Below are 13,437 nucleotides of genomic sequence, written 5' to 3'. Positions count from 1 at the left end.
GCAGCTCATGAAGTTCCTAACATGGGAGAAAGCATGCTCTCTGGCATCATTCAACAAAACTTGAAGCAAGGTAGATTTAAAGAATCTATTGCAGGAAGACCTCCAACCACTCTGGAAGAGCTACTAAGTCGCGCTGAGAAACACGTGCGTATCGAAGAAGCTTCGACCCCCGCTCCTCCCAAGAGGAAAATAGATGAAGATCACTTTAGCACCCGACGACGAGATGGCCGACGACAATCGTCGACATCTCATTGACAATCTCCTTCTACATCTCTGGACTTCCAATGATGTCAATGACACTTGGAGTCTCTGGAGCTCATAACATTGTTAGTGATCGCATCATCCTAAACTGGGGGGCTATCCTACCTTAAGGATGATGTATCCCCTCACCTTTCTATATGAATTGGACGAAACATCTACATCATCTATTTAGTACAAGTTTAGTTATTTTGAGCGATTCGCTCCCAACTTGTTTAGTTACATTCGCCTCAAGTAGGCTTGTAACCTTCACATTTTCAAGCAATGAATAAAACAAGTTATTTCCCTTACACTCGGTGTTATTACTCAACAACTACATAATTATTATCTCAAGTCAACATTAACCCTGGGAACACTTAGAGAGTTTATAATGATCTATATAGCCTGGCCAGCTTGATTTTATAAACTTCTCTATCTGTCTTTATTGGGTTCTACATTTAAAACGTGGCCACGGTCCAAACATATTTACGACCTATGAGGTCTAATAAGGGGCACGATCCCCATAAAAAAATCTTGATAGACTGATCCCCTAATCAAGTACATCACGCACAATGCTACATGTAAACACATACAAGCAACGCGTCAAATCAATGACAATGTCATAAAATTTAAACGTCAAATCAAATAGTAGTGGGCAAACCCATCTACTCTAAGTAAGAAGAAAAAATGAAGAACCTACAATTTTACGCACCCCAGGCCACATGCTATTGAGAAAAAAGGAGAAGAAGAAGAAAGAAGAAATATAAAAAAAAAAGTCGCCCAGCAGCGCGCCCACTCGCGCGTGTATTCCACGCGCCAGACAATACTGCGCACTACCTGATTCCGCGCGTGCAATGCACGCGCCCAGCATTGTCTCTCTCCGCGCGTGCAGAGCACGCGCCCCACCTCACTCTCTCCGCTGCACATGCCCGCGCGTCTCCCAAGAAATGTCAAATCGCGCGGGCCCCCCCTCCCCCTCCACCCCCAGGCTGCTGTCAAGTCGCACCACCCCCCCTCCTTCCTTACCCAGCATCGCGCGAGTCAGCCTTCTCTCTCCTGCCTCGTGCTCCGTGCACGGCTTCTCCAGACACAATATTTGCGCGGCTTAAGCCGCGCGGCTCCAAATTCGCGCGGCTCTCCTCCCACATGGTAATTCGCGCGGCTTCACCGATCGCGCCCAGAATTTTACGCGCTCCACCATATCGCGCGTGAATTTCAACCGGCTTCACCAAATCACGCGTGAATTTCAACCGGCTCCACTAAATCGCGCGATCTATCTACCAGATAAATAAAAAAATATTATTATTATTTTTTTATTCCCACACAATTCCAACGATTAACGTAACACTACAACATCGATTTACTCTCAACACGATCCGACAGCCATTCCGACCTGGCTCCCACATCGACTCGAGAGTGGGGGGCTACTGATATACCTAATTGGGCCAGCCCAATTAGCCTACTATTTCTCTACGTACTGGGCCACAAGTCCGATCTAGAAGAATGCTATTACGAAAGCCCAATTACCGTCAAATAAGGTTTGGCCCAACAAATTAGCCACAACCCAATCGACAAGGTATAAATAACAAGAAAATTCATTTACTAAAGGTACGCCCTATTTTTTGAGTAATACGATAATTTGTATTCTCTCGACGATTTCCACAATCCGCACGTCTGACTTGAGCGTCGGAGGGGTTTCCGCCGGATCAACCCCCGGCCTAGTTCACGTGTTCTTTGTTCGCAGGTATCTCAGGGCCATCTAGCACGTGAGCAGTGATCCACTTTGCTCTCTCAGCTCTCTCGATCTCAACTACGTAAGGTGATCTATTTTTAGCATCATCAATATATAATCTTCTCGATAATATTACAAGTTCATAACAATTGGTACACGAAGTTCATATATCGAATAATTCGAGAGCAATTATTTATTCACAAAAATACATGCACACTCGAAACATCATAATATATATATATATATATATATATATATATATATATATATATATATATATATATATATATATATATATATATATATATATATATATATATATCAATTCTTGAAATGATAAATTTGAATATTTTCAACATCGAGTTTCTTGTAATTACTCCGTTTACGAGCAGTGAAAAACTTCCCCCAATTATAAGCATTGTACTTAGCAGGATTACGCTCGTTCACAAGCTCCTCCAATGGCTCCACCGTAATATCGTGCCCTGGATTGAAGAAAAACGGAATCGAAAACCTCTCGTTTTCCGAATTCACCTTCACTCTGTGCTCCACGCTCTCATACTCATCATTGCTCCAAACCTGCAGCAACACAAAAATTATAATCTTAATCAACTGTCTAAAAATAATTATTTTTGCAAGATAAATATTAATTAGTTAATTAATTACCTGGATAATGTCACCAACGTTGATAATGTATGCATCGGGCGTGGGTTGAACAAGAACCCATTCCCCGTCGGTTTTCCTTTTCACCTGGAGCCCGCCGACGTTATCTTGACCAAGAATGGTCAACGCCCCTGCATCTTTGTGTCGGCCCACGCCGAGAGCTAGATCGGGAATCGGGCACGGCGGATAGTAGTTCAGCCGAATGAACGTCGTTTGCTTCTCGAAAAACCCGGCGAATCGATCTTTTTCCAACCCCAAACTCAGGGCTATGAGCTGTAGCAACTTGTACGCCAGCTTCTCCATTTCTTCAGCGTACTCCTTGCACACATCCCTGTTAGAATTTGAAAGAAATAAAAAAGGAATCTTTCCAGGGCCTAAAAAGAATCTTTCCAGGCGGAAAAGGAATCTTTCCAGGGCATAAAAGGAATCTATCCAGGGGGAGTGAAAAATGAATTACCTGAATTCGGGAGGGTTTTCGGGCCATTGATTGATCATTTCTTTGAGACGATCGTCATCGGGTTCGTGTGAAGCAGGGATGAACGTCGGCTCGTTGACGGTGAAATCGAAGACTTCCTTCCAATCTCTGACGTTCTTGGTGTGCTCGGTGTCGTAATATCCGGTGGGGTTTGCTTCGTCTCGGGAGACTCTCTTCTTCTCGTGTTTGGGGAGGGAGAAGAATTTCCTGGAAACGGATTCGATTTTCCGGCGCGTGTGCGACGGGACGCCGTGGTTGATGACCTGGAAGAATCCCCATGTTTTGCAGGCGGCGCCGATTTCGGCGGCGAGGGCTGACAACAGCGGGGAATTGGGATCGTCGTCGGATTGATCAGGGGAGGTGATCAACGGTGAGAGATCGATTAACGGGATTCCTATGGCTGTTATGGTTTCGGGTTTGGGTCGGTGTTCCAGGGCTTGGATGAAGGCGGGATCGACTTCTCCCATGGCGGAAGCTCTGTAAATTGTTTGGCAAGAACACAGTAATAATTATTAGCTGAATTTTTTTCACATTTTTTTTAAAGTGTGGCAAGATGATGAAATTTTGTCGTTTAGTACGATGTAATAATTTTATTTTTTTGTAATGTGGACATGTTTTGAGGATGCATGTCACCATCTGGTTGTCGTACTTGTATCTAGTTACTTCTATACTACACGTGTAGATGATGAAGATTACATCGGGTGAATTTTTACCATTGATCTACACACACTGTATGTGTGGGTGTAGGTGTATGTGCTTTTGAATGATACAGATCTATCCGGTGTATTTCACTCGGTGTACCATAGTATAAACACTTATGTGGAGAAGCAAATTTGGTTTGTAGTAAATTTGAAACGGGTAACCCTATTGAAATCCAACTTTTGTTAATCTCTTGGTAGTGAAAATCCGATGGAACCGAATGGGATTGCAATCAGCACTTTCGAAAAACGAAAAAAGAAAAATCGGAAATTGGAATGAAAAGACATGTTTCAAAAATTGAAAAGAAATCGAGTTGGAAAATTATAAGTGTTACTTTCAGAAGAAAAGGATCGGAACTTTCTGGATTATGTTCGAAAATTTGAATTATTCCAATTCCGAACCAGAATACTAAAAAAAAAAATGAAATTGAAATTTTTGGAATCTATGAATTTATTTTTCCAAAATCGGAAAATTTCGGGTCAAAATATTGGGAAGTTTTTGGGCTTTCTATGGTTTCGGATTTGGGCCCAACTTTGTTAAGACAATGAATTGGGTCGAAGCCCATAAGCCCAATTTGGATTCCCCATTTGCACAAACTGGGAACAATTTTATCAGGGGTTTTTCATTTTTCAGTTCATAAACCCCAATTCTACGTTTTCGCTGAACAAATTTTCAGCCCTCAAGAGTTTCGAAAGGTACGTAATTTTCATTTTGTCGACAGCGTCGGCGAATCATTTATTTGTTTTTTTTAGTTTCCAGGAATTCAGTTTCTTCTGTTACTTGTCGAATTTAAGGGCAGCGCATTTTAGTTCTTCACACGTTGAACTGGATATTTCTTCGAATTAAATTTCGTGCTGTTTTAATTCCAATTCAGTTCTTCAGTTTAGTGTGAATACTCGAGCTGAAACGAAAAATGGATATATAAAAATGTATAGTATAATTTAATAAATGGATATAAAAAAAATGTATAGTATATATGGTCAATGTTGTTGATAGTATATTTTTTTTTATAATTATATTACAGATGGCTAGATGGGATGAGATTCTATCCCTGCCTGTGCAGAGCCCTCCAACTTTGGAGTTCGCTTCGAGTGATCTTGTGTGGTCCAAGATCGAAGGTTGGCGTGATAATATAGATAGACTTGCTCTGATTCCATTTGCTAGGGTGGATGATTTCGTTAGGGGGGAATCGAACAATAAAGAATGCCCAACAAGATTCCACGTCGAGGCAAGGAGGAGACGAACTGCAAAGACGTCTTACAAACCTAAAGTCGATGGAATTCTTGAATATATCTTGTACGTCTTTCTGCCAGACTCGTTATCGTTATTCCTGCTATTCTTGTATTCGGAAATTGATTTTAATATATTTTTTTTCAAATAGGTACTGGTGCTCGTTCGGCCCGGATGATCATAGAAAAGGTGGAATTGTACGTCCTAGTAGGTCTACTTATGTGCCGAAAAATAAACCCTCTGGTCGACCAAATACAAAGAGGGGTTGCACTTGTCACTTTATTGTTAAGCGTTTAATTGCAGAACCATCAGTGGCGCTCGTTATATATAATCAAGATAAGCATGTGGATAAAAAGGGTTCTCCATGCCACGGCCCACAGGACAAGAAGGCTGTGGGAACACGAGCTATGTATGCTCCGTATATCTCAGAAGAACTCCGCCTACGTGTATTGTCTCTCCTTCATGTTGGGGTCTCTGTAGAAACTATCATGCAGAGACACAATGAAACAGTGGAGAAACAAGGTGGTCCGTGTAACAGGGACGACCTTTTGACACACAGATATGTTCGTAGACAAGAGCGGAGTATTCGGAGATCTACTTACGAGCTCGATGAAGATGATCTAGTCAGCATTAGCTTGTGGGTTGAAAGCCATCAAAATAATGTTTTCTTTTACGAAGATGTATCCGATTCTGACCCTTTAGTCCTGGGAATTCAGACAGAATGGCAGTTGCAGCAAATGATTCAGTTCGGCAATTGTCGACTAGTTGCTTATCATTCTGAATTTGGTTCTAATAAGTTGAAGGTCTGTCCCGTTTTAGCCTTCCGTTGAGTTCCCTAATTATATTAAAATTGCTTTCAGCTCATGTAATTTTCCTGTTTAAATATACCAGTATCCTGTTCAGACTCTAGTTGTGTTCAACTCGGAAAATAAAGCTATCCCAGTAGCTTGGATAATCACTCCTAGATTTGCAAGCAGAGATATTCACAGATGGATGCGGGCCCTGTACAATAGAGTTCGTGCAAAAGATCCTACGTGGAAGTTAGCTGGATTTGTAGTGGATGAGCCTTCAGCAGATATTCTAGCAATCAGGTACACTTTGAAGTATCTATCTCTTTCTCTCTCTCATCATTTACTTGGAAATCTCGAATCATCTTTCCACGGTTGTTATGTTTATAAAATTAGTTTCTGATCTAAAAAACCTGTATTTATTGTCTGATTAGTTTATTAAATCAACTTGCCTGATCAGTTTGTGGACAATTTATCGGGGTTGTGTAACTCTGTAAAGAACCGACTTCAATATCCGCTTCTCGTGTTCCTGTCCAATTTGTTTTATTCTTATTCGAGTATCAGGTGCTTGATGTTATAGTATTTGTTTGTAGGGAAGTCTTTCACTGCTCAATACTGATATGCTTTTGGCGTGTTCGTCATGCATGGCATAAGAATTTAATGAAGAGATGCTCGGAGATGGAAACACGTGCCGAAATTGCAAAAAAGCTTGGCCAGGCGGTTAATAAAGTCTGCAAGGGACCAGGCTCCGCTAGTGCGTTAGAAGATTTTACGGAAGATGTTGTAGATGCTGCAGAATTTATGGACTACTTCAAGGCAATTTGGTATCCAAAACTAGGTACTTTTTTTTTTTAACCTTTTCGTGTCATCAAATCAAGAATAGGTTACATGATTTGTTTATCTGAATTATCCGAATGTTAAGTAAGACTTTTCTAAATTTGTCCTAAATTAATTATTCTGACCAGGTACGTGGGCACGTGCACTCGAAACTCTTCCTCTTGCCAGCCAAGAGACCTGTGCAGCAATGGAGTTTTACCACAAACAGTTGAAGCTTAGGTTATTGAATGAAAAAGACCAAAGTGTGTACGAACGTGCTGATTGGCTCGTAAATAAGCTAGGCAACAAAGTGCATTCATATTTTTGGCTCGACGAATACTCGGGGAAAGCGGATTTCGCACGATACTCGAAGGACGAATGGTTGAGTGGCCCAACAGCCTGGAGGAAATCGTTAATGATCCCAGATTCTCATGTAAATATCGAGGGTCGATGTGCGAAAGTTATTGGGCTGAAGGATCAGGATAAAGCACATTTAGTATTGAACCCTGGTTCCGAATATGCAATATGCGACTGCGGTTGGTCGAAAATGGGGAACTTGTGCGAGCATGTTTTCAAAGCTATCAAATTTTGTCGTGATAAGGGTTCTGTTACACCGTCTATGAGTATGTTCCAGTACAGTAAGGCCTTGATTAAGATACTGCACTGCTCCCCCTTCGATTCTTTAGTTCGTGACCATGCTGCTTCTTTAGCCGTTTGGGTGCAGATGCAGCTGAACGGTCAGATTGGTCAAGAAAAAGATCTAGAAAATCAGATGACCGATGAAAATCTCGACCATAATGCAGCTCAGGTTGTAATACCCGATGCTGACATGGAAGTTGATTCATCCATGGATGATACCTTGGATACAACAAAGAATCTCCGTTCTAGTGACGATGAATCAAAAAATTCAGATGCCGTTGAACAAAATGCATCAGTGGATGTAGGACTTGAGAACACCAGTAATTCTGGAGCATAGCTTTCTATAAATGGCACAAACAGTTAAATTTGTCGTGCAATTGGGAAGTGAAAAGGTTCTTGAAAGACGAGCTACTGGACCGAGTTGTATGCCAAGAAATGCAAGAATCAATTATTGCAACATGAATTCCGGTGAACTCTGATCCTGGGATATTGCCAGTTGTTGTCTTCAAGTGATGTCTGTATTAAAATGCTGCTGGCATCGGTATATTGCAGATGATTATGATCATGGCAACATTGGAGAGCAATAAAATTGGCGATGAAGATGGTTGGATTTTGTCCAATCTCCCAACAATTGGGTCAAGTTGACCATGGTGTTAAGAGCCCGTGTATGCCATTTATATGCAATTTTTCATTTGCTGAGATTGCATTCCGTAAGTTCTCACTCCCTTCTAAAACTCGGCGTGTTGCTCGAAAAGTCAAGCTGCCGAAAGTAGAAGATAGTTTTTTTCCTATCGTTTCATCGACATGGTTGATTTTGTATCCAATGTTTATATATTTATATATAAATCGTGAGGATTTTTGGACTTCGATCTAGTTTGCCATGCTCAATATTGTACCGAAATTGTTCTTAATCTGTTTATTGATATACATTTTTCGATGCACAAAGCCCTTTTCTATTTAGACACTTGATGCTATCACCTTTATGTTGTTATTTTCGTGTTTCTTGAAAATTTTATAATTTCATAAATAATTTTCTTTTCGTAACTCAATGGCCAGCTCTCATGCTTTAACTTGCTTACTACCATGAAACTACACGATCGAGATATTTAACACAATCACATTCAGATAAGTCATAAAATTAAATACGTCAACTTAAAAGGATCTTATATATATATAATATATAGAAAGTTTGAATATTTATCCAATTTATCGGTTGATCAAAGCAAATTACACATGGGAACTAAAACAGGAGAATGTAACGAGTATGACAATTATCCAACAAAGATTACAGAATTATTTTCATCCCTTAAATAAAACAGCAGGAATGCAAATATGAAATGGGATTAATATTTAAGAGACTATTTACAAAATTAAAAAAATAATAATAAAAAAGGATTATTATTCTGCATGCAGTAGCAGATGGAGAATGTTTTGACTTTCAAGCAGTAGGCATTGAGGTAGAGAGAACCAAGTAAGTCAAATATTGTAGCCCATCCTGCATTTTACCGACAGCTGTGCTATGATCGGCACGAAGATGTTCGGTAAATGACTTAGCCTTCTCTTGAACTGATTTTGTAGGAACAAGTTCGTTCGACTCAGCAGCACTTGTAATGGCCGCTAAATATGCTTCTGCTACATCTGATATACCTGAGCGCATAAGTAAGACTAAGATAAATTAGAAAGAAGATAGAATATTTCTGCAGTGGGGAACAGCATACAATCGAGAGTTAAAAGTTGCAGTTGTTCGTTAAAACCCGAAAATCATCCATGAATAGTTACTACTACACGATTTTCAAGCAAAACACTTATAAGGGTGGCACATGCACATGGCTTAATAGGGAACAAACTGTTCGAAGTTTGCACCTGAAGCGGAAGTAAAATAACAGCAAAGGTAAAGAAATAAACAATTTACCAGTAATAAAGCTGTTGAAAACTGTTTCGATGCTTCCAGTCATTGATTGTGCCTTTGTTCTGATTATCTTAGCTTTTTCGACAGAATCCTCGGGCCAATCAATCTTCATATTTTCCTCTTCAATCTCTTGATCTCGAATTTTGCTTGCATTGGATATAATGGACTTTCCAAGCATCAGAAACTGAGTTACCGCAAAACAGCACATTTCAGAAAGCCGCTGCATAAAAATGGAAAAGGGGATCAGTTACATATTCACCGCCAGACTATCAACTCGTTAATTTTGCAATGGCGATATTTCTGTGGGTAACTGAAAAAGAAAAATACAGTTATCTGCTTACATGAACACCCTCAGAATGAAGAGTATCAAGCCTCCCAGAAGTTCTCTGAGTTATGTCATTTGGAGCCAGTCCAGCCAAAGCAGTTGCAAAGCTGCAAAAGATTAGAGCCTGTTATAGCGTCATATAAAATTCCAATAAAAAAAGACTAAGGAAAAAGAGTGACCATCTTGATATGATTGCACATTTTGGCCAGACATAACGTGAAGACAGAGACGGGAGATAGTCACTTAAATGCACATGCATTAATCACAATTATATGGAAGATTAAAAATGATAAAGTCCAAATACTACCCGCAGTCATGTCAAAGTTTAACTCTATAATGTTACACCTAGAAACTAAAAGAAACAGAGAAAAATGAAGGAATATTTACCCAGCAGCCAATTCAGCAGCCTTACGAATGCTGGAATCATGTAATTTTTTCCACTCATCTATGCTGTCATCATTACCAGCCTCTATTTTTTTCCCTTTTTCCGAGTCGGTATAACTTCCATCAAGTTCCTCAGCCAAGTCAAAAACGTGTTGGACGTCTTTAAGCTTTCCATCACAAATTGATTTTTCTTCAGAAGAGAATTTAGCCTTTCTTCGGTTATATAATAGTACATAATGATTGGCTAATGCCTCCAACTCCTACAAGGAAAGATAGCATTAACATTTAAAACAATCAACTAGGAACTAAATGCACACATACATAAACATTTTGAAGTTAGTGAATACCTCCAACTGTTCTGGACCTCCATAGATATAAAAGCATCTGTCAAATGTAATTTCTTCAAATAATTGATCTTCATCAATTATTACACCAGAGTTTTTATCAACTTGCATCCCAGTTTCTGAGATCAAAAGATCCATTGTTTCTTTTCCAACTTGCTCAAGCACTTGCATACCCTTTGCTGTAAGAGCTTTTCCAGTCTGCATAACACAATTATGAGTAAGAAATTTGGACAGAATTCTGGAAGTAAAAAAGAACAGAGACGCTTATGTAACCTCTAAGAAAGATGGTGCAACAGAACCAGTTGGCCCAGGTAGACCACCTTGTTGAATTGAATCAGCTAAATTCGAAGCTGAATTCTCAATCCTAGGAGAAAAGAAAATGATACAGGATCAGCAATTTTTAGCACCTCTACTGAACTACTGTAGACTAACTCAAACTTGTCCTCTAACGCGAAATTCAAACTTGTTGATTAGCACCAATCAGGGCGATTAAACCTTTTATTTCCATTAATCAGTCAAATCTTACCAGATACGTGCCATCCATCTCACATCAAATATGTAGCTGTCATACTAAAATTACAAGAAATTTTCTACATAAAAATTCCATGCATGTAAAGAAGAACTTCAATACTGAGATCACCGATATCATTCAACTTGTGTAATTTTAAATATATTTTCCAAAAAAATTGTGTATAAAAAAATATGCACATTTAAACTGATATATCGAAAATGATTTAGCTCAAGTTTTTTAATTAAAAGTTCCAAAAAAAAAAAAACTCCAATTAAATCCCTCTAGATGCAATATGAGCATGATGGCTATACTAGTAGGCCTTTAGCCTCAGACAGTGTCAAGTTTCTGGTGAATGCTAACTATATTAAAATTGCACAACTATCCTGACATACTTGTGAGCTAAAGTAGCTCCCCCTTTCCATGCAGATCCAAGAGCTTGCCAAGCGCCTGAAGCAAAGGATTCCACTGACGTATCAAGAACCTTCAAACCCTGCATGTACAGTATGATGGCTCACACAAGGTATATGGAAATCAAATAATCCTCTATGCAAATATTTACGGACAGTATTCCACAAAGTACATAAAAATTAGAGTCTTGAATAGCTGGTTGTGGGCGTTCGGATAAAAGAGAGAACCGAATGAAGTTTAATAACATCTCATGAATATAATCAAGATATACCTGGCTAAGGAGAGATTCTTCGCTGGCCTTCTCTAGTTTATCCAGAGCTGCTTTGCGCCGCTCGTCATTCTCATCATCAGTTTCCTCTTCGCTTGCAGATACTTCTTTACTTCCCTCTTCAGGAGATTCCGGGTCTTCAGCGATAGTCTCTGAAATGCTCTTTGCTGCTGTCCTAGCAGCCTCAACAGCCTGAATTCACAAAAGCATGCAACTCAAACAAAAAGCAAAGGGAACTCGTACAAACTGATCATAGTATCAAAAAATTGAGAACTCTGTGTGTGCATTAGGTCTCTGAACCTTAACAGAAATAACTAGAACATGAAAGAAAAAGTATTTCAATACAATTTTCAAGATAATAATGCTCCTTTTGAGTGTCCTACAATCGTAACAGCATTCTAAGAGCACATTTCAATGTATATTTACTTTTGCATACACATAAGATACTATCAAGTAGCATGGCAAAACCCAAAGAACAATAATAGAGTTGATAAAATACAAGGGATTCACAATGGATTGGCCGCAAATCCATTTTATCACAATGGAACGTAGGACAGGAAACAGTTGCTCTAACCAGCAAACCAATCTATAATTAATGTTGTGGCAGATATTATCTATAGCAAATGGAACAATAGTTTGTCAGTTCAATTTCATGCCAGGCATAATTGGACTTTCCTCAAATTCAGATGCCATATCAAAGTAATATCATCCATCATACAACACATGACTACACTAAATTACACTCACATAACTGGTTCTCCCTCATACAAATGGTAATGTCCTAATTTGCATGGCTCGTGAGCTTGTCAAATATCGCTAGAGTTTCCCACCCGGCCATATTTCCATTTCCCACACTCATAACGAATACAAATACATCAAAGAGCCAGTCAAACACACCATAAGCTCCACGAATGTAATGTGGAAAACGACAACTTGATAAACTCAATAATTCAAGCGACCAAGACACTGATAGTTGTATATCCACAAGACACTGATAGTCAATACAATGTACCTTTTTTCTTCTATCTTTGACGATCCAGTGAGTTGATATTAGACTTTTCTACCAGATAATGCATAGAATTTGTGAGCCATATCAAGCCAACTAAACCACAATACAATAACTAAGTAATATTTCCAACACACAATAGCCCAGAGCTTTTACATCCAGATATCTTCTCACCGCAAATACATTTCCATCGCGAATAAGAAAGAGAAAAAAAAATTACGAGCCAAGCAAAGACGAACTCCGCTTTCGGTGAAACCAAAAGCCGTTGTCGATAACGTAATTTACTCACAACAAATGTGAGTAAATCAACTGAAGTTCGTCTTTCGGTAAATCCAAAATTCGTCGCCGATATATATCATATTCAAAATCTCACCGTAACTACTCGAAAATAAACATATCAAACAGAAAATAGGTTTCCAAGGGTGAAAAAAAGATGTATACATTACGAGAGATCTCTTCAGCCGCCACGGTAGCAGCTTTCTGAAGATCTGTCAGATAAGAAAGCGGAGAAAACCCCCATCCGCCCCATCCACCGCCACCGCTTCCGGTTTCTACCACCGGAGAGGGTTTTGCTGCCTCAACGGCGGCGCTTTCCTCCACCTTCAGCAAAATTTCTGACTCAGATCGCTCCTTCGAATCGTCAGACATCATCAAGCTTCAGTGAAAAATGTTTCCTGATTTGCTAAATAATTAAAAATATATTATCGGATTAATTTGAATTTAGGTCGATTTTGTTTTCTTTCTATTTGAAAAATGAAAAAAATGCCCTTCTCTTCCGCATCTGATCTATACTTCAAAAGTCTACAAGGTAACAAGAGTACGTGTTATTGAAGGCAACGAAATGGACAAACGGCGTCGTTTTGAATATTCGAAAATTAATAATTGTTGGTTTATTTATTTATTTTGTTCATATATTTATATTGATAAATTTTTATTTTTCGTGTCAAATAATTCTGGAATTTTTGCTTCTATTATGTATTATTTATTAATTTTATAAAAACTAGAC

General features: G+C 39.1%; 3 protein-coding genes across 4 annotated transcripts; 1 reads left to right on the top strand and 2 right to left on the bottom strand.

Annotated features, from left to right (window-relative positions):
• Positions 1-2,284: 2,284 nt before the first annotated feature.
• Positions 2,285-3,685, bottom strand: LOC105957589 (2-oxoglutarate (2OG) and Fe(II)-dependent oxygenase superfamily protein). Its single transcript, XM_012981527.2, has 3 exons — positions 3,087-3,685; positions 2,633-2,960; positions 2,285-2,545 (listed from the first exon to the last, which is right to left on the bottom strand). Exons 1-3 carry the CDS (start codon positions 3,569-3,571, stop codon positions 2,291-2,293), a joined length of 1,068 nt encoding a protein of 355 aa, XP_012836981.2. The 5' UTR covers positions 3,572-3,685; the 3' UTR covers positions 2,285-2,290.
• Positions 3,686-4,189: 504 nt separating this feature from the next.
• Positions 4,190-8,221, top strand: LOC105957590 (uncharacterized). Of its 2 annotated transcripts, XM_088823041.1 has the most exons (7): positions 4,190-4,498; positions 4,828-5,099; positions 5,185-5,836; positions 5,925-6,124; positions 6,415-6,659; positions 6,787-7,571; positions 7,614-8,221. In XM_088823041.1, exons 2-7 carry the CDS (start codon positions 4,828-4,830, stop codon positions 7,638-7,640), a joined length of 2,181 nt encoding a protein of 726 aa, XP_088679167.1. In that variant the 5' UTR covers positions 4,190-4,498; the 3' UTR covers positions 7,641-8,221. The 2 variants fall into 2 exon arrangements, with proteins under 2 accessions (XP_088679167.1, XP_012836982.2); XM_012981528.2 differs by having other exon boundaries at positions 4,417-4,498; positions 6,787-7,696.
• A 251-nt stretch (positions 8,222-8,472) lies between these two features.
• Positions 8,473-13,278, bottom strand: LOC105957592 (BAT2 domain protein). Its single transcript, XM_012981529.2, has 9 exons — positions 12,873-13,278; positions 11,429-11,617; positions 11,142-11,239; positions 10,512-10,602; positions 10,242-10,436; positions 9,898-10,154; positions 9,527-9,617; positions 9,189-9,405; positions 8,473-8,923 (listed from the first exon to the last, which is right to left on the bottom strand). Exons 1-9 carry the CDS (start codon positions 13,080-13,082, stop codon positions 8,715-8,717), a joined length of 1,557 nt encoding a protein of 518 aa, XP_012836983.2. The 5' UTR covers positions 13,083-13,278; the 3' UTR covers positions 8,473-8,714.
• Positions 13,279-13,437: the final 159 nt, after the last annotated feature.

The sequence above is a fragment of the Erythranthe guttata genome, chromosome 2 (genome assembly GCF_056151865.1).
Source record: "Erythranthe guttata isolate IM_541 chromosome 2, IM_541, whole genome shotgun sequence".
Lineage (NCBI taxonomy): Eukaryota > Viridiplantae > Streptophyta > Magnoliopsida > Lamiales > Phrymaceae > Erythranthe > Erythranthe guttata.
This window is presented reverse-complemented; position numbering and strand designations above follow the sequence as displayed.

Bases quoted from the DNA above. Each gene is read 5' to 3' on its own strand.
- LOC105957589 (XM_012981527.2), bottom strand. From the start codon at position 3,571: ATGGGAGAAGTCGATCCCGCCTTCATCCAAGCCCTGGAACACCGACCC. The intron at 2,961-3,086 runs GTAATTCATTTT...AAATTCTAACAG, and splicing joins GAAAACCCTCCCGAATTCAG to GGATGTGTGCAAGGAGTACG. The intron at 2,546-2,632 runs GTAATTAATTAA...GTGTTGCTGCAG, and splicing joins ACGTTGGTGACATTATCCAG to GTTTGGAGCAATGATGAGTA.
- LOC105957590 (XM_012981528.2), top strand. From the start codon at position 4,828: ATGGCTAGATGGGATGAGATTCTATCCCTGCCTGTGCAGAGCCCTCCA. The intron at 5,100-5,184 runs GTACGTCTTTCT...TTTTTCAAATAG, and splicing joins GGAATTCTTGAATATATCTT to GTACTGGTGCTCGTTCGGCC. The intron at 6,125-6,414 runs GTACACTTTGAA...ATTTGTTTGTAG, and splicing joins GCAGATATTCTAGCAATCAG to GGAAGTCTTTCACTGCTCAA.
- LOC105957592 (XM_012981529.2), bottom strand. From the start codon at position 13,082: ATGATGTCTGACGATTCGAAGGAGCGATCTGAGTCAGAAATTTTGCTG. The intron at 11,618-12,872 runs GTATACATCTTT...TTGTGAATTCAG, and splicing joins CTGAAGAGATCTCTCGTAAT to GCTGTTGAGGCTGCTAGGAC. The intron at 8,924-9,188 runs GTAAATTGTTTA...TTATGCGCTCAG, and splicing joins TTTCAACAGCTTTATTACTG to GTATATCAGATGTAGCAGAA.